Source organism: Scardinius erythrophthalmus (genome assembly GCF_964197995.2).
Source record: "Scardinius erythrophthalmus genome assembly, chromosome: 1".
Taxonomy (NCBI): domain Eukaryota; kingdom Metazoa; phylum Chordata; class Actinopteri; order Cypriniformes; family Leuciscidae; genus Scardinius; species Scardinius erythrophthalmus.
This window is the reverse complement of record NC_138221.1, coordinates 66574909-66594380: the sequence shown is the minus strand read 5'-3', so window position 1 is coordinate 66594380 and position 19472 is coordinate 66574909. Positions and strand designations below refer to the sequence as shown.

The following is a 19472-nucleotide window of genomic DNA, read 5'->3' as shown; positions in this document are numbered from 1 at the left end:
ACTGTTATTACTACGGTAAGTACATGTAACACATGTAACAAGGACACTGAGTTACCAAATAAAGTGCAACCGAAACTCACTGAATACCCTTCAGGGCCGGAAAAGTAGCACAGATGTCATGATGACGCCACCTGCTGGTGTTTCTCATATACTGCGTATGAATTGTGTTCATGTTTTAAGTGAGCACCTGCAATCTGCAATCTTTTGAGGAGAGAAAAACAGCTGATCTCAGAGCGTGTGTGAATGAATCAGACGAGGACAAAAAGCAAAACACAAGCACATCTGCTATAACATCTTTATTTCAGCATGATCTGGCTACCAGAACGATGGTATCGACCTCCAGAAAATCCAAATAATAATCATAATAATAAAAAAAAAAAATCAAAAGAAAGAAAATGGCACTCAACTAGTACAATACTGCTACACACAGTACACACATTTATAAAATGGAAACCAATATTCTCTATACACTAAAGTATGTACATCTTTGATAAATTAAACCAATACTGCTTAGATTGAATATTTAGCGTGAAGAATAACTGCTAGACGGATAAAGAAACGCGAGAGCAGGCACTGGAGCATCCCGAGGACTTTCAACTGTTGTTAGGCACATTTACTCATTTTATGATAAGCGTTTTATTGGGAGGTCTGGGTTAAAAGACCTTGTGGAAAATAAAAACATTACCGTCCCGTCTGTCTGAGAGGTAGTACCAATGCTTGATATCCTTGTAATGAAGATATCCCAGAATCCTTAGCTGGCCACCGTTCATTTTGTGAACACACAACACACTATATCCGCATGTGGCATCGCAAGAAACGCTGGCGTCCGCCAAGAAAACAAACAAATTCCCACGGAGCCGTTTCCCGTCAGGGGCCGAAACGCATCTAGGGTGATTTTTACCACCCTTTCCTTTTCTGTCGCAAATAATAGACGTTTCTTTTGAACATGTTTTTACATTTAAATACACAAATAAACCTCTGAGGACTAAGCCGCTATTTGTGCACACGATACAAAATGTAAAAATACACTTATTGCCTGTACATTTCATAGCACAAAGGAAATCTTCCTTTTTCTCTGACGCACGTAGGAACTTTCGTTTGGTTTTCCACATTCTGTCAGACCTGCTGATTTCAGATAATGCAAGTGCGCGCGTGTGCAAGAGAGACGAGAGGGAGAGAGAGAGAGAGAGAGAGAGAGAAAGAGAAAGAGCGTATTTTGGTTAAGCGTGAGGAAAAATGTTCTCTTTGGGGGTTTCAAGGAAGCATTAGCCAGTTAAAAATCCCACTGACTTCCTTCCAACACACACACACACACGCGCTTGAGCTGAGCAAGAAGACGTTTAAAAAGAGTGGAGCCAGGTTTGACCTCGCTGGTCTCGGTGAAGTTGGGGTTGTGTTCGCCTCTTCACAGCTCAACTGTCTCCAGTAGTCCTGAATCTGTAACACCTGAGCAGCTCTAGTGTCTCTTCACAGACGACACCTTCTTCTTCCTCGCCGCCAGCATCTCGTAGAAAGGATCTCTGCTGATGGCCGCTCTGGAGATGAAGAGGAACAATATTAGGAAAAACTGCTCCATTATGCTTTTTTTCTTCCAGATGTCACCTTTCATGCAGTGTGTAATATAGTGAATGTAAAAGGTCCGCAAAGTTTTAAAGATCAAATTGTATGACAAATTAAATTGTGTCCTGTAAGAGAGATTCGATTCTGAACTGCTGAAAAGAGTCTCGGTATCGGTAACGCCAGTCTTACTTCCTGCATGGGTTTGTAAGAAATTAGCATAAAGCCATAGATGTTCGTCATTGGCTGCTGGTGAACAACGTCTACTTTAACCCTCAAAGACTGTAGCTGAGGCCTGAAGGACTTTGGTTCACACCAGGCCAATCACAACAGACTGGGTCATCTGACCAATCAGAGCAGAGTAGACCAATCACAACAGACTGGGTCATCCGACCAATCAGAGCAGAGTAGACCAATCACAACAGACTGGGGCATCTGACCAATCAGAGCAGAGTAGACCAATCACAGCAGACTGGGTCATCTGACCAATCAGAGCAGAGTAGACCAATCACGACAAACTGGGTCATCTGACCAATCAGAGCAGTGTAGACCAATCACGACAGACTGGGCCATCTGACCAATCAGAGCAGAGTAGACCAATCACAACAGACTGGGCCATCTGACCAATCAGAGCAGAGTAGACCAATCACAACAGACTGGGTCATCTGACCAGTCAGAGCAGAGTAGACCAATCACAACAGACTGGGCCATCTGACCAATCAGAGCAGAGTAGATCAATCACAACAGACTGGGTCATCTGACCAATCAGAGCAGAGTAGACCAATCACAACAGACTGGGTCATCTGACCAATCAGAGCAGTGTAGACCAATCACGACAGACTGGGCCATCTGACCAATCAGAGCAGAGTAGACCAATCACAACAGACTGGGCCATCTGACCAATCAGAGCAGAGTAGACCAATCACAACAGACTGGGCCATCTGACCAATCAGAGCAGAGTAGACCAATCACAACAGACTGGGTCATCTGACCAGTCAGAGCAGAGTAGACCAATCACAACAGACTGGGTCATCTGACCAATCAGAGCAGAGTAGACCAATCACAACAGACTGGGTCATCTGACCAATCAGAGCAGTGTAGACCAATCACGACAGACTGGGCCATCTGACCAATCAGAGCAGAGTAGACCAATCACAACAGACTGGGCCATCTGACCAATCAGAGCAGAGTAGACCAATCACAACAGACTGGGCCATCTGACCAATCAGAGCAGAGTAGACCAATCACAACAGACTGGGCCATCTGACCAATCAGAGCAGAGTAGACCAATCACAACAGACTGGGTCATCTGACCAATCAGAGCAGTGTAGACCAATCACAACAGACTGGGCCATCTGACCAATCAGAGCAGAGTAGACCAATCACAACAGATTGGGCCATCTGACCAATCAGAGCAGTGTAGACCAATCACGACAGACTGGGTCATCTGACCAATCAGAACATGTAAACCTCTTGTAGGAGACCTCCAAAACAAAATTAGGAACCTTGAAAATAGCATAATAATAGGTTGGAGTTTAAAAGACAGTTAATATCCAATGATGTTATTGATTTGACTTCACTAACAGATTGAAACAAAACTAAACTGAACTGTATTGTATAAAGCACTATAGAAATAAATGCGTCTTGAAATAAGGCATAATGTATAGTTCAAGTCAGGAAAAGTTCAAGTCAGGAATAATGTCCCATCAGATGGTCATAGTTACAAAATAAACGTACATTTTACAACTTAAATGGACATTAAATATTGACATATCATATCAGAAAAGAGAGTGGAGTGAAATGATAAACGTGAAACTAGCACAGCTATGTAGGAAATCGCTTGAATGTTTTGTGACTAGAAAATATTTGCCTCCACAATGTTGCGACTGACCAATCAGAAACAAGAGAGAGACTCCAGTGAACTGTGTAATAAAACAGGGATATTTAACAATTACCTGGACCTGACCCAAAATAAATATTCTGGATTATACTCAATACTCGCCCCTCAGTTTGTGTGTCTGTATTTAAAGCAGAATATGCCTTTACTCAGACGAGCAACACTCACTTGATGCTGTTCATCCACTCGTCCTTCTCCTCAACGGTGGGAGCAGAGATGCGGTAGAACGTGTGATTCCCCTCGACCACGCGTCCGTCAGCCTCGGTCTTGCACGCCTTGATCACCTGGTCCTTATTATCCGGGATGAAGAGCTCAAAGCAGTTCTGAGAAGCAAACACAGGCAGACCGTCACACGTCTGACCACTAGAGGGAGACACGGTGTTCTCACAGTCAAGTCAAGTGTAGAGGAGTGTCAGAATCAAGCTAAATCCATCACTTTTAATAATGCGTGTCTCTGTATCCGGACACACTTGGCCCCTCTATTCCCAATATAATCTGATTTAGGACACACTACTCCTAGCACACTATAGTATGCATGTGTTATTGGGATGCAGGCCAAGTGTTGAATTCTCTCAAGGTAAAAGATCATCATGCAAACATAGCAGAGTAAATTCATCTGATTGTCTCCAGATAAATGGAGTTTAAACTGCGGAAAAAGACGTTTTACCGGTTTCTTGTCCTCCACTTCACGAATGCTGAGGTTTTCCAGAGGGATGATGCCTCTTGGTTCTTTATCCTACATGAAAAGAGACACATTAGTTTGTGTTTATCATAATTTCTTTAAAAAAAATAATAATAATTGACCGATAGTGTGTGTGTATGTGTGTGTTCATATTAGACCTGCACGATTCTGGATAAATTGAGAATCATGATTTTTGTGTGTGTGTGTGTGTGTGTGTGTGTGTGTGTGTGTGTGTGTGTTCACACACAGATCACGATTCTCTGCATGTGATTTCCTGGAGGTTCTGATAAAATGTTAATTGCTGCAATCAATTTAAAAATGATTAACTAATCTGAAGATTATTCAATGACTTCGCTCATAGAAACTTCACTTGTTTAGTGACTGGATGAATCGTAGTTTTGCAAATAAATGCTGTTCTTTTGAACTTTCTATTCATCAGATTCAGTCAGATTTCAACATATAAGTTGGATATATGTTGTAATCATAAATGTTTCTTGATCATCAAATCATCAATATAGAGTGATTCCTGAAGGATCATGTGACACTGAAGACTGGAGTAATGATGCTGACAATTCAGCTTTGATCACAGGAATAAATTACACTTTACTATATATTCACATAGAAAAAAGTTATTTTACATTGTAATAATATTTAACAATATTACAGTTTTCTTTGTATTTTTAATCAAATAAATGCAGCTTTGGTGAGCATAAGAGACTAAATAAATGTAATATATATATATATATAATTTTTTTATAGGGAGACTATAATGTCTAATAAGACAAATGAACATAAATCTCCTACTGCAGCATGACATGTTTTCCAGTACTTACAGTAGTGTACTCAAAGTAGTAAAGGCAGTTATCAGTGAGGATGAACCACCGTCTTTTCCAGGTTTTGACGCGTCCCCCTGAGGAACAAGAGATGAGCGTTAGCTTTAGCGCACGAGCCGTCAGACGAGCAGCTGAAGAGTTGAGCGGCAGAGGAGCAGACAGACAGACGGACAGACAGACGGATGAACAGACAATGAGCTCTTCTACAGCCACTCCATGTCCAATGAGACCCAAGCACAGCATTCCTTACCAGCAGCACACCATGCTCAAACCAGTCCGTCAGTGACCCTCCACCACCATCACACACCACCTGACAGCTGCTCTTCCTCTGAAACATCCCTTCACTTCCTAAACACCCCCGATGAGGGACCGGGGAACCCGTGCGATGCACACGTATGGGTGGGACTACAAGAATACATCACTTCGGGGCTCTACGTGTGACCCTGGACCACAAAACCAGTCACATGGGCCAACTTTTTTTTTAAATTGAGATTTATACATCACCTGAAAGCTGAATAAATAAGCTTTCCATTGGCCGAGATACAACTATTATGAAGATCTGGAATCTGAGGGTGCAAAAACATCTAAACATTGAGAAAATCTCCTTTAAAGTTGTTCATTTATGTTGGCGATTGTGCTGCATTCACTCACAAAAATACATGTTTTATATATTTACAGTTGGAAATTTACAAAATATCTTCATGGAACATGATCTTTACTTAATATCCTCATGATTTTTGGCATAAAAGAAAAAACGATAATTTTGACCCATACAATGTATTGTTGGCGATTGCCACAGAGATACCCGTGCGACTCGTGACTGGTGTTGTGATCCAGGGTCACATATGGTGATGTTAGTAATCTGCTATCAGGTTGAGCTCATTTTCCCACGTCCCCCTCTATAGGGACTGCAAGGTAAACACTGGTCTCAGTGACCCGAGGATGACCTCTGACCTCTGCAGGGAAACCTGATCACAGTGGCCTTCACAATTAATAGACAGTGTAGTGCAACCAAATACACTTTTAACTAACTGTGTGTCAGGGTAGTTGAAGCATAACATGTCCATAGTTTAAATAACTTATTAATCATAACAAAATTAAAAAATGGGGGAAAAAAGAAGGATATACAGGGGAAGGTGTATTCCCATCCATTCAGCATTTAATTTTCACATTATAATGTAGCTGATTTTGCAGTAAAAGTACTGTACAAATATCATATGAAGTCTCTCAATGAATATGAGCTCATAAAATCTGCGTTCTTAATGACTATAAAATAATTAGCAAAATGCTGTTTAGGCCTGTCACGATTATTGATTAATCGTCTGACTGCAGTTATTTGATCTTATTGCAAACGTTTAAAAAAACATTTTGCAATTCAAATAACTAAAATTTTAGCAAAAATATCCAAAATATTATTCTGAAGGATCATGTGACTGGCTGCTGATGATTCAGCGTTGCCATTACAGGAATTAATTACATTTTAAAATATATTAAAATGGAAAATACTTATTTGAAATTGAAATAACATTTTATTATTTTACTGTACTAACTTATGTTAAAAGTTTGACCATTATTATATTATATTATATTATATTTTGAGAAATATTTTAACTTTCAAAATATTATTTCCACAGCTGTAAATACATTTTTATGGGCCTATTTAAATAAATGTTTCCAAGTAAAATATTTTAAAAACCATCAGCGAAAAATGTATGATCGTGACAGGCCTAATGTTATTTAAAGTAGTTTCAGATGTGATCCGGCACGGCACACAAACAGGGCAGGTCGACCACCCTAAAGCTTTCCTGATCCTGATCCGAGTCCTGGCATGAGCGGCACACACACGGACACGGATCAGAGTTTCTGAGCAAGCTGATTGGCTGAGTTATGGGCTGTTATTACGGTCGTAGAGCAGAAGCCGGTCCAGAAACACCTCTCAGAGGGAGTGAGGAGGACTGACACGGATACAGCGCTGGGCGATGGATGGGCCTTCCTAGTCACATCTCTCACGAGACAACCGGAAGCTACAGCAATCACACGTCTTTAGATTTTTTATATTACAATCACACTTTAGATTAGGGTGCAATTCTCACTATTAACCAACTATTAACTACGACTTTTGCCTCAATAAACTCCTAATTACTGCTTATTAATAGTTAGTAAGGTAGTTGTTAAGTTCAGGAATTGGTTCAGATTAAGGGATGTAGAATATGGTCATGCAGAATAAGGCATTAATATGTGCTTTAGAAGTACTAATACACAGACAATATCCTAGTAATATGCATGATAATAAGCAACTAGTTAATAGTGAGAATTGGACCCTAAACTAAAGTGCTACTGAATCTATTACATGAATGCTGATGTAAATGAAACACCTTAGATTCGTGATGTCAGTCTGATCCATCAATTGAAACCCACCCTCACCCAGCATCATAGTGGTGAGTCCGATCTGACCACACATACACACACACACACATTTTCCTCAGCGCTGCAGTACAGCATCACACATATACACACACACACACACACACACACACACACACACACACACACACACACACATTACGTAGAGCATGAAGAATAGCAGTCTTTGGTCCAGATGCAGTTTTCTGACTCAGTCTAAACGGATCAAACACCACTTGAATGTTCACCAGTCCAGCCATTACAACCATTAGCAGTGAAATGACTGAACGTCATGTTTAAAAGAAGAGTTCACAGAGAAATGAAGTCATTTTTCCCAAACAGAAGAATTCCTTCTTCCATAAAACACAAAAGAGGACGTTTTGAAGAAAGTCCACGCTGCTCTTTTCCATAGAAATGGGGGTGGGCGATATGAGCAAAAACCTGTGTCACGATATTAGTAATTTTATTTCACTATAATATAATAAATATAATATAATATAATATAATATAATATAATATAATATAATATAATATAATATAGTATAATATAATATAATATAATATAATATAATATAATATATTTGCCTGAAATAAGATTGCGACATCAAAATTTTAGATACAATTGAAATTTCATAATTTTCGACGCCAATTCACCGCACAAAATAATACTAGTCTAACTAATGTGAGTAGAAGCTAATTGAAGACAAGTTAAACTAATATAAATATAAATACAACAGAAAAAAAAAACATACAAATGGAATAAATAGTGCTTAAAGCTTTTTAGGTCTATCAAAAAAATGAAATATTACAGATAATGAATAAATCAAATAAACCTGCATAGTATTTTCTGTATGAATTAAAGCTACAAAAGTCATTCAGTCGAGAACAGAGGGTGATTTTCTCTTTGTATTTTTGTTTAATTAACATTATATTTGATTAAATCAGGTTTATTAAGCTGCTGTCACTTTAAGGCCGAATGCACAGATCTAATGAATTGACACAGTATAAGTTTATGTTTATTCAATCAATAACTGACTGTGTTTACAAGGACACTCACCAATACGGGCATTTTGACATGATCTTTTGTGTATCTGCCCATTTAAGAACGATAAGACGCACACGAGCTGTTGAGAACCAAACGAATGGTGTAAAATTGCTTGAATGTTTAAAACTGGCAAGGCTTAAAAATGCATGCTGATAAAAATAAAACTTTCATGACAGCACAGCACTGCAAGCTCACATTAAATTTTTACCGTCTACTAAAATATCGCCCGCCCCTACTTCCAATGAATCTGAATAAGGATTTTTTTTCATTTTTGGGTGAACTATCCTTTAATCTTATGCGTTTAATTTTCTTCTCTTGCAGTTTTCATTGGTGTTTGTTGGGCTCCGTTCAGACTGAGAGGAAGCAGAAAATCCTGCAGCTCCCAAAGTGCAAATGACACTTGAGAGAGAGAGAGAGAGAGAGAGAGAGAGAGAGAGAGAGAGAGAGAGAGAGAGAGAGAGAGAGAGAGAGAGAGAGAGAGAGAGAGAGAGAGAGAGAGAGAGAGAGAGAGAGAGAGAGAGAGAGAGAGAGAGAGAGAGAGAGAGAGAGAGAGATCGAACACCACAGCAAACAGAGAGAGGTGCTCTTCAATACACTGGCCACAAAATCAAAACCCAAGCACCCGCCACCATACAGAGACAGGGCGGCACGTGGACGAATCGCTGATTCGATGGATAAAACGAGCCGTCAGACAAACAAATGAAGGAACATGTAAAAAAAAAAAACTAGAGTGAACTCATGGAAGGACGAACCCCATGGGAAATAATGACCCTACAGTGGCTAATAACAGAAACAGGGGACAGGAAGCAAGGCTTGATCACCAAAAGCACCCGAGAGCGGAGAGATGAGCGATTGTTTGGGAAGAACAGGTGTACATACCTCCTGAGGGAAAGACAACAGCCAAAATCATGGGAACAAACAAACAAATGAGGAAGAAAAGGAAACAAAATAATTAAATTAAATAGGAAATCATACTCCCCACACGCTGCCTCTCTGATCAAAGAAAGTACTGTGAGTTACAGAGGAACGCTCCAAAAACAAAACAGGGAATCAAAGTACAAGTGTACACTGGAATCAGCAGACATTCAATTCACACTTCATTTTCCTGTCCGTTTATGCGGATAATATCTCTTTTCAGAACCTTTTAGGCCTGGGCTATAATAATGAGCATGTAGTACATCAATACAGAATCTACTTTGTGTGTTTATCGCATTTTCATGGATTTACTTGTAATGAGTATAATTCGTCATAATTCAAGACGTTATAATGTATTATTCTCATTAGCAGTGTAACTGTGAATATTAAGTATTATACAGAAATTCCTGAAACCTGTTAAGGGGAACTAGAGTATTACGAACAAGTTTATGAACAGGCTTATAATTCTTTATCTATAGAGAGTGTCCATCTCAAAGTGCAGTTTCTCTTACGCCTCATGACAGCGACAGCTTGGGATATTGATTCCCAACATCCAAATCGAATTAAAAGGATGTGCTTAAAGTCGTGCACTGAATCATTGTGATCATGAAGTGTTATTAGCTTCATAAGATGTGATACTGATCAAGAGATACTGATCCATCAAGAGTGCAGAGGGAAAGATGTGCTACTGTATAGTGTGTGAGGATCATCAGATGAGCTTATAGAAGTGACTGTGTGTGTGTGACTCTCAGGACACTTCTTATTCAAATGTAGGTGTAGAGAATATGAACGATCATCAACATAAGTGAGATTTACTCATGTAGTCCCACTCACCCAGTTTGAGCAGCCAGCCCTCTCTGTCCGGGTTGAAGAAAGTGTGTGTCAAGTCATTGCCGTCATCCTCTGGGATTTTGAAGGGCTCGTTCTTGATGCTGTCATATAGGTTCTGTAGGAGTCAAAGCAAAAGACTATGAAGCTCAAAAGATGAACAAACACACACACCTACAGGACGGACTCAAATATCCGTATAAGGAGAGACAGAACACTATACAGTGCATGCAAAAAAAGTTATTCATTGTTGGACAATATCATCTAGTCTATAAAGTGGGTCCAGGCCAGCCATGAGCAACTTACTATTTCCCAATTTCTGCCCATATATATATATATATATATATATTTTATAATTTCAAATGTCACGTTAGAAACATTCATTAAATCACACAATCTACACATCGCTATTGGACTTTTCCTGTAAACAAAGTAATTAAAGCTCAATTCTGAACATGTTTTCTTTCATTTCCTGCTATTCTGTTCTGCTCACTCTTGCCATTTGTTACTCTGCGTTTTAGTAATTTAATCATGTACATTTATTTTCATTTACGTCCTCAATTATACCTGATGGGCGAACAAAGAAAGACGAATCAGAAAATGTAGACCAATAACCCCTTTGAATATCAGACTGTTACGGTGTAAATCTGAGAATGATTTCCTTAAAGGTGCAGTGTCCGTGTAACGCTTCACAGTTCAGCTTTCAGACCATGCAGATGCAAAAATGACTAGAGCCCGACCGATATGGATTTTTGGGCGCCGATGCCGATACCGATTAAAAAAAGCCAGATACCGATATATCGGCCGATATTATTTATGTGTATATTATAATACAGTAGCAATATTATTTATGTGTATTATAGTACAGTAAGTTTGGACACACTTTACAATTGGTGTGTACAAACTTTTGATGGCTACTAGAGCCCGACCGATAAAGGATTTTGAAGGCCGATACCGGTACAAATATTTGTTGGTTTTAAATTTATTTTTAATTTTTTTCAGAAACGCGCAACAAAACATTAACAAATTTCCCTAACATTAGTTATTTGTAGTTATTTATGAGTTTTAACTAAAATAATATGATAACGCATTTTAAAAAGAAATTTGTTTCTTTTATTGTCACAACAGAACAGAGGAACATCAAAATATATTAAAGTTCTGATAAATAAAATGTATAAAAATACAAACTTAAGATTTTGTTTTAAGACTAAACGTTTAGTCCTTTGAAAAAAAAAACAATTTCACATTCAAATTGACAACAAATTCAAATTGTCATAATTTACTCTCTCAAGTTGTTTTTTTCTTCTGTTGAAAATAAGTTATTTGGATGAATGTGGGTAACCAAACAGTTGATGTACCCCAGTGACTTCCATAGTATATTTTTCTCCTTTGGAAGTCAATGGGGACCAGCTACTGTTTGGTTACCCACATTCTTCAAACTATTAATATTAGAAAAATATTAGAAGGAAATTAATACAGTTGGAACAACATTAGAGTGCCTGTAAATAATGAGATCATTTTTATTATTGGGTGAACTATCCCTTTAAGGACAAGCGGCAGTGTGTTTACAATTGCTACTGTCTCTTTAAGAGCTGAGCACGACACGTCTAATGTACACGCATTTGACAAGCAGATTTTCTCTCAATTTTTGCCTTTACTTTAGACAACCGACTTTGTTTATGTAAGTCTTGTGTGTATTTAACAGTATTAGCACAATAATACTCGAAAGATAACTTAGTCCAGTATCCAGGCGCTGGTAGAAAGGCTTTTAGTGCATGTGAGCTTCACATGTACGCGCTGAGAAACGCACACGTTAGAACAGCGCATCAGTATTTAAAATTAAATGTTTAACCGACAAAGCATTAAAGCACATGCACATTATGAACTTTTTTGAACTGCAGTGTTAACATTTTATGTGAATATAGCCTACGTCGCGTTGTTCCGCTTCACTCATGGGTCACGAATGAGTCACGAATTTTGTCATCCTTATTTGAGTTAAGAGAACTGATAGGGATGTTCTTTTATTGTTATTCAAGCAATGTATGTCTCGTGAGTCGTGACCAACTCACCATGAACACACTTCACCGCTGATCTCACTCGCGGTTCTCTCTGCCCGACTCGGGCTGGATCAACAGGTTGCTGAATGTGTGGCGCGTTATACACGAGTGTTGCCAACAGGGACGGTGTAGAGTGCCCTCTGGTGGACAAACTATACAACACCAACACTCATAACATTGTTGAAGGGTGTTTCGTCCGTTTTTATTTTATTTTTGAAACATTCATTTATCGGCCGTTATAAATGCCGATACCGATAGTTTTGAAAATGCCTAATATCGGCCGATAATATCGGCCTGCCGATATATCGGTCGGGCTCTAAAAATGACGTTTCTTGTTCTTTGGTTACTTTATCAATGGATATTTGCCTTTTTCTCCCTTTTTTCCCAATTTTACTTTTGCTAAATTGTGAGTTCAGAAACAAAAATTTGAATAAATGAAATCTAAACGATTATCTATTTTTCCATTTTTCGTGTAATTTGCGCTGTGGGCGATACCATTAGCACTGGGGTGTGGCCATGGACTCACTTTACTATCATTTCATTGATGCAACTGCATTTACACTGCATGCATGTTGAGGAGAAGTTTAAAAGACTGAACACGACCTTTTTCACCTGAAGTGCCATCATTTTATTATTAATAGTCTAACTCTGTTAAATACTGGCCTTTGGGAGTAGCCGGTAAAAGTGAAATCCCGATGGTCTGGTGTTCCCCTTGTTTGTTTTTCCCGACTTATTCGTTCTTTCTTTATTTTATTAATATACCTTTTATACCCTTGTTCATTTTGCACGGTACAGTACAACCACGAGATCACACCACCGCAAAAATTACAAGACGAAAAATGGAAAAATAGAAAAGCGGTAAGATTTAATTTATTCAAATGTTTGTATCGTATCTATTGATGAATTACACGAAAAAAAATATTTTTTTGCATTCTGCATTGTACGGTCTGAAAACTGAATTGTGAAGCGTCACACGGACCCGTGCAGTAAGTGATTTCTAAGGAGTGCTGGTGAAAGTGAATCGGGATAAGGGACAAAGATAGCATACAGCACTACAACACTAATACAAACACAAGAATATAAACACATCTATAGACGTAAGTAGAAGTGAGAGGAGACCAACCCTGAGCAGGTCCTCTGGCAGGTCTCCTCCCTCATTAATGCCTCTGTTCATGGAGATGAAGCGCTCCACTGGGGGCTTGTCCTTCACGTTTGGGTTGTGAAGGCTGGTGTTCAACATGATGATGGCGAAGGACAAGATGTAGCATGTGTCTGCAAAACAAACAAACAAGCAGTTCGTTACAAACATCCACACTGACATTGCTTCTGATTCAGCATTTTCAAACACTATCATTTTCAGAGGCATTCTGGCCATTTAAATATTTCACTCTCATAACTCGAATGAATACTAATGAGGAGACGTGGAGTTACAGAGGGTGATCGTGACAAGAGCAACGTCCTGGAAGGAAGAGAGTCGAATACATCTACAGCAAATAGGCCTTAAAGGGTGTGCATGTGTGCATGATTTTTACATTCTGCTAGCATTACATAATAAAAGTTGATGCCATTTGCCAGGAAACTTTCATTACACTATATTTACATGTGTTGTAAATATCGGCTACTGGTAAATGGCATTTATTTAAAGATAAATGCATTGTTTGAGTGTGTCTAATTCGATATTTCCAGCTCTCAATTTGTGAGTATTTCTAGAGAAAGCAGTATTGGTGAAGCACTGCTCATGTTTCTTGGAAATGTTATTAACGAAGGTTTAAAGGTGTAGTATGTAAGAATGACAACTAGTGGTCGAAATAGGTACTGCAGTCAAACTAAAAATATCGGAGATTGTCGTTTCTCCTGCCACCTGCTCCTCAGACTGGACGGCGCTCACACAGGTCGCCAGTTTGAGCTCACACAACAGGAACGAGCGCAATGGACAATGAAAATTGGCAAATTGGCAACGTTCAATATCACAAACCAAAACAATAACAAACATTCCAGCCTGGAAACACAATTTCAAAGTAAAATAACTGGCTGTAGAAGTGTTTTTCAGAGAAACGAGTATGAACTTAGCATGTTTCCTCAATATATGCAAACATATTATGGTATTTTTATGCTTTAGTAGAGTGAAAAAGTTACATCCAGCACCTTTAAACACCGAACACAGACTACAACGTAAAGTAGACCCACCTGTGGACTGAAAGACTCCCGGGTTGCATTGGCAGTAGCGCTGGGCAAACGCCTCCATCATTCGGTCAATCTTCTGTGCCTCGCCAGGAAGCCTGAAACTCCAGAGGAACTGCCTGTGTAGAGACGAACATCAGTGATATTAGGTCTGACCAAACATAAGAAGGATATGGAAATGAAAGGTCAAGTGGAGAACACTGGGTTGAAGTATATTGTACCCAATGCGGTTTGTGTTGGTTGAATACTGAACACTGGCAAATGTTTTAAACCTTTTGTAAATTTCAAACATGCACAGTATACATATTATTTACAGTTATTCACAACTACAAGTTTTACCTGAGAGCCTGGACCAGGTTCAAATCAGTGAACTCGTGCAGCTCCACAAATGCATGAAGGACCTGGAGATTCAATTCATCCCTGTTGAACAATGTGGAAATGAGAGCAAGAGGTCAGTATCAGACGCTTTCATCCAAAGCATCGTAATGCCAGTTCACACCAAGAATGATAAGTATAAAGATAACTACAACGATAATTATAATAGCATTCACACCAACGGACGATAACGCTCTGTTTATTATAAGCGCAAGCTGTAGTTTTGTCGACTGTCGCTTTAAATGTTCGAGCTCTTTAAAGCAGGATGGATTCTGATTGGCTGTCAATGCTTTATTGTTCATCAGCTGGGGGAAAAAATTCTAAAATCTTTAGAACTTAATCTTTATCATTATCGCTAATTATCTCCAATATGGCCTTTATTGGAGTAACAGTAGTTTAAAGGGATAGTTCACTCAAAAAATGCTGCCATCAATAACAAGTCGTTCCAAACCCATAAGACCTTAGTACATCATTTATTTACCATATACTGATGTGCTCTCTCTCTTTTATATATATATATATGTGTGTGTGTGTGTGTGTGTGTGTGTGTGTGTGTGTGTGTGTTGACGAATATTTATGTGAATAAAAGCCTAAATTGAATCTGTTCTTCATAAATCATGCCTCTTCAACAGTTTTGCATTAAAACACTCTATTCAAATTGATTACTTTTTCAATGACTTAATGAACATTTCAAAACTTGAAAGTTTTGGTAGAATTAACAGAAAGCTCTCATATTTCATTAAAAATATCTTCATTTGGGTTTTGAAGATGAACAAAAGTCTGAAAGGTTTGGAACAACATGAGGGTGAGTAATTGATGACCATTTTAATTTATTAGCGCACTGTCCCTTTAAGGAATAATTCACCAACAAATACATATTCTGTAATTTTGTTAACCACTCATGTCATTGTATGGCTTTCTCTCTTCCATGGAACACAAAAGGACACATTTTGAATAAATACTGCACTTTTACATGCAATAAAGATAATAAAATGTGTCACTTATGTGATCTCTTGTCTATAGCTGTGTCCCAATGACGATTCAATTATGTTTTTAAGTATAAATAGTGTGACTACATGAGTACATGAGTACTACCACATGAGTACATAGTGCATGAGTGCGTCATTTGGGACGCAGCTTAAGATTTACTCAAGACAGAGTGAATGTGAGATCATTCAGCACTGCATCATTTTTCGAAACCATGACATTTATCCTCTGCAAGCGGAGGATGTGATATCCCACATGGGGAATGAGGGCGATCTCGTCCTCTCTACACCCTTTCCCGGTGATCTGGTGACAGTCCACTCATGGGACACAGCACTGCAGACCCCCTCCCTAACAGAGGAGCTGAAGTGCTCAGAGAGACAATCTGATCTGCTGTCACAGAAAGCTCTGCTCTCCGTTTCCTGAGCGTTTCAGCAGCCACACCCAACCGAGGAAGAACAGAAAACAAGGAGGCGCAGGCAACGAAACCCAGGATGAGATCGAGAGAAAAAAAAAAGAAGGAATTCAACCAAGTCACTAGGTGTTGCCCAATGAACTAGAATAACATGTCTGAATTTCAGTCCTGTTTGAGTCAGCATTCCTTAAATATGAAGAGTCTAATGAGCTTAGAGTCCGGATAAAAGGGTAATCAAAGACAGATGCGGATGGGATTTACAGGACAACCCACATTATCCTGTCTCTCAGCAAATTACAGTGGGAAGAGGACACTGGTTTCCAGGAATTAACCAGAAGGGCCAGTTGACAGATATTAGGTGGATTTAAAGCTGTAGAAGAGATCTAATACCATTTCCATTCTCAGAAGTCGAATTTTTACACGATATGCATTTTGGTGAATTCAACATTTATAATATTTTATCGATTCGGATTTTAATTGGATAGTATTTATATAGCCATGCAAATATACAACACCAAAGCAATGGACTTGACATATAAACTTTTGAGACACTTCTGGGTTCTAAAACCAATGCTCGGCAAAACATATGAAAATCCAGTCATTTCAATAGAAGTCTTTGCAATTTGGAATTTCCCGTAATGGCATTTCTCCACACATATTTCACATCCTGTTCGCGTTTTTCATGCAAACTCGTCACGTTGACCAATAGAAAGGTGCTTGGTTTGAAAGAGACTTGTTTAAATAGTGCTTTGTGCATCACTACTCTATTGACAGTGGATTATAGACCTTTTTGCTGGCGATATTCACTGAAATTTCACTAATGTGACCATGTCTTAAAGTACCAAAAGTTACAAAGCACTTAGATATCCCTAAAACCTGAAAAAAATAGCATGAATTTAACAAATTATGAATAAATTTTATGCGAAATTGCTGCAATACAATAATAATATCACTATTATTACTGCTTTATGTAAGTTAATTTTCTATTTTAAAGGCCTGTGACCCCAATCGCCTCCAACAAATCATGTGCTGGTTGCACTATTTGTACTAATAATCACACACACCTCTCTCCCAGGTAGTCTCCTATTGCAGTCTTGTTAAGACCTTCACCCTTGTAGAGGAACCGTGCGATGTCTTCACTGGTGTTCTTCAGAAGGTCATTTTCAATGAGGAACTGGATCCCCTGCAAACACACACGCTCAAGGTGTTTAGCCTCTAAGACATATGATACACACAGAATTCATTCAGTGAATACGCTTTAATAGACTGCTTAATCACCTTTTTGGGGTCCATGTTGAATTTCTTACGGCCCATTGCCACTTGTTTGTTCCTTTGCATGTTTTTCCTGCGGGGACAATGATCAGTAGATTATAAAACATAACTCCTGATGTTTATTGTTTTATACCCTTTTACAAAAGATGTCATAAGGTTTATGTCATATGCTTCATAATCTCTGGCTGATGGACCCAAACAACTACTGCCTTGAACAAAGAGGTCGTGTGGAATCCAAATGGGATTGGGAATTGCAATTTGGTTCTCATTTTGAACAACAAAAGACAGTTCTCTGGAAATACTGTGACTTAAATTTTCTTGAACAGTTTAACAGATTTGAATAAAAACAGGATGGGTTGACATTCAAGACGATGGCGTAGCTAGATGCTAAGATGCTAGGCAGATTTGACCTCACGCATGACTCATAAAGTGACACATGGAAATGAAGTGTGTATGAGTAATCTGTGAGGGGACGTCCACTCACCTCTCCTCGGTGGAACCCAGGTTCTCAATCTCACTGGTCACTTCGGCTATCTCATCCTTCAGACGCTGTGGAGAAATGAGGAAATGAGAGGGTTCAAATCAAATGAGACTCCAGAGATAATTACGCCACACCATAGTGGTCAATACAGATGAGAAATAAAACAACAACACACGCGTGTCTAGAGTTGTGTTGTGAGTGAAACAGTAACCCAAACAAGAATTTTTCAGCAGCAAGTAATTGTCATACAACTGTATGCATACGCGAGTCTCGTCATATCCGTAAATAGAGGAAAGTTGATCCGGCTACTTTTACAAGTGTGGAAGTGGCAATAAGTGAGAATGGCTTAATCTCAAACCTCCGGGAATTAAGCTTTATAAAAAAAAAGAGTCTGCTGGTAAAAAGAGATCGCGACAGATCTCGTAATAAAACAAGAATCAACATACGCTTGGCTTTTCAGAGATGGCGAGAGTACCGTGAACCTAAGGAAGTAGCCTAAGGAACCTAGATCGGACCAACCAACACAAGTTTCGAAAACGAAAATAGGTAATCGGTTTTAACGGTCTTCTCGGAGCGCGTCCAGCTCATCACGATACGCCCGCAGCGATCTTTACGTTCCTCCTAATGCCCGTTAGTTTTCAGTGGATCTGCCTATATTTGGCGTTTAAAATGGAAACGGATTTTTTCACAAAGTGACAGCCCTACCATTAATGGGTTTAGCTACAGTTAAATCTTCAGCTAGTCAGTTTGAGATCCTTTCCATCTAAACTGGTTATATCTTTGAAGCCTAGTAGTGAATGTTTTATGAACAGTAGGATAATCTTCACCTTTTTTAGGAACCATGGTCTACTACAAGAGAGAGTATGGTGGCACTCTCTGCATGTGTCCTGTCCCAGCTCACGAGGTCTGACATTAACGGCTCAAATCTAATTCCAGCGGATGAATCGTTTGCTCTAGACGGCATATACATGACATTAAAGGAGGACAACTGGAGAATGGCCCCAAAGTAAAGACTACAGACATCAAAATTGGATTATTTGACCATGTATTTGGGGAGATTAATGGTTTTAGGGCACAGGCCGGTCTCTTCTGCCAAGAGTTTAGTGACGGCCTGGAGCCGGGCTGGTCCTGAGGTCACACAATGAAGAGTTTTCCCTCCTCGTATTCATTTTCAACTGTATGGTGGTGAAATTCGCTCTCAAGTGTTTGTAAAGTTCAAGTAATTTCTTCCTGTTTGTAATTCACTAGCAAAAAAAAGCCTGTTTTTGTTTTCCCAAAACCAGAGAAAACACACATTCCTCAGACGTCTGTCCTCCCAAAGGAAAGCTGCCTCAAGAACAGAACCACTTTTGTCAGGAGACCTCGAGATGTAGAAATTCAGTTTGCAAAGGGGAGGGAAGTTTTCTTAAATTTGTTACCAATGTAAACGGAGTGTGCTAGGAATTTATACATTCCCATGGAAAACTAAAGGAATTTTAAGTAAGTGTATAGTATGCTGGAGGTCAGCGCCCTGACAGATCAAATCCATCTGACTGTGTTATAGTAGT

The 19472-nt window shown here is 39.1% G+C and overlaps 1 protein-coding gene across 4 annotated transcripts in view; it reads right to left on the bottom strand.

Annotated features, from left to right (window-relative positions):
* Positions 1-281: 281 nt before the first annotated feature.
* The window catches only part of cyth1a (cytohesin 1a), a 60736-nt gene continuing 41545 nt past the window's right edge, over positions 282-19472 (bottom strand). For 3 of the 4 annotated variants that reach the window (XM_081381303.1, XM_081381304.1, XM_081381305.1), the window contains exons 3-13: positions 17929-17993; positions 17451-17517; positions 17237-17355; positions 14738-14818; positions 14405-14517; positions 13341-13489; positions 10167-10278; positions 4970-5046; positions 4122-4190; positions 3623-3777; positions 282-1535 (exon numbers count right to left, since the gene is read on the bottom strand). In XM_081381303.1, the coding sequence (XP_081237429.1) occupies positions 1457-1535; positions 3623-3777; positions 4122-4190; positions 4970-5046; positions 10167-10278; positions 13341-13489; positions 14405-14517; positions 14738-14818; positions 17237-17355; positions 17451-17517; positions 17929-17993 (1086 nt within the window). In that variant the 3' untranslated portion in view covers positions 282-1456. Of the gene's footprint in view, positions 1536-3622; positions 3778-4121; positions 4191-4969; positions 5049-10165; positions 10279-13340; positions 13490-14404; positions 14518-14737; positions 14819-17236; positions 17356-17450; positions 17518-17928; positions 17994-19472 lie in introns of all 4 variants that reach the window. The other variant, XM_081381306.1, reaches the window with a different exon arrangement.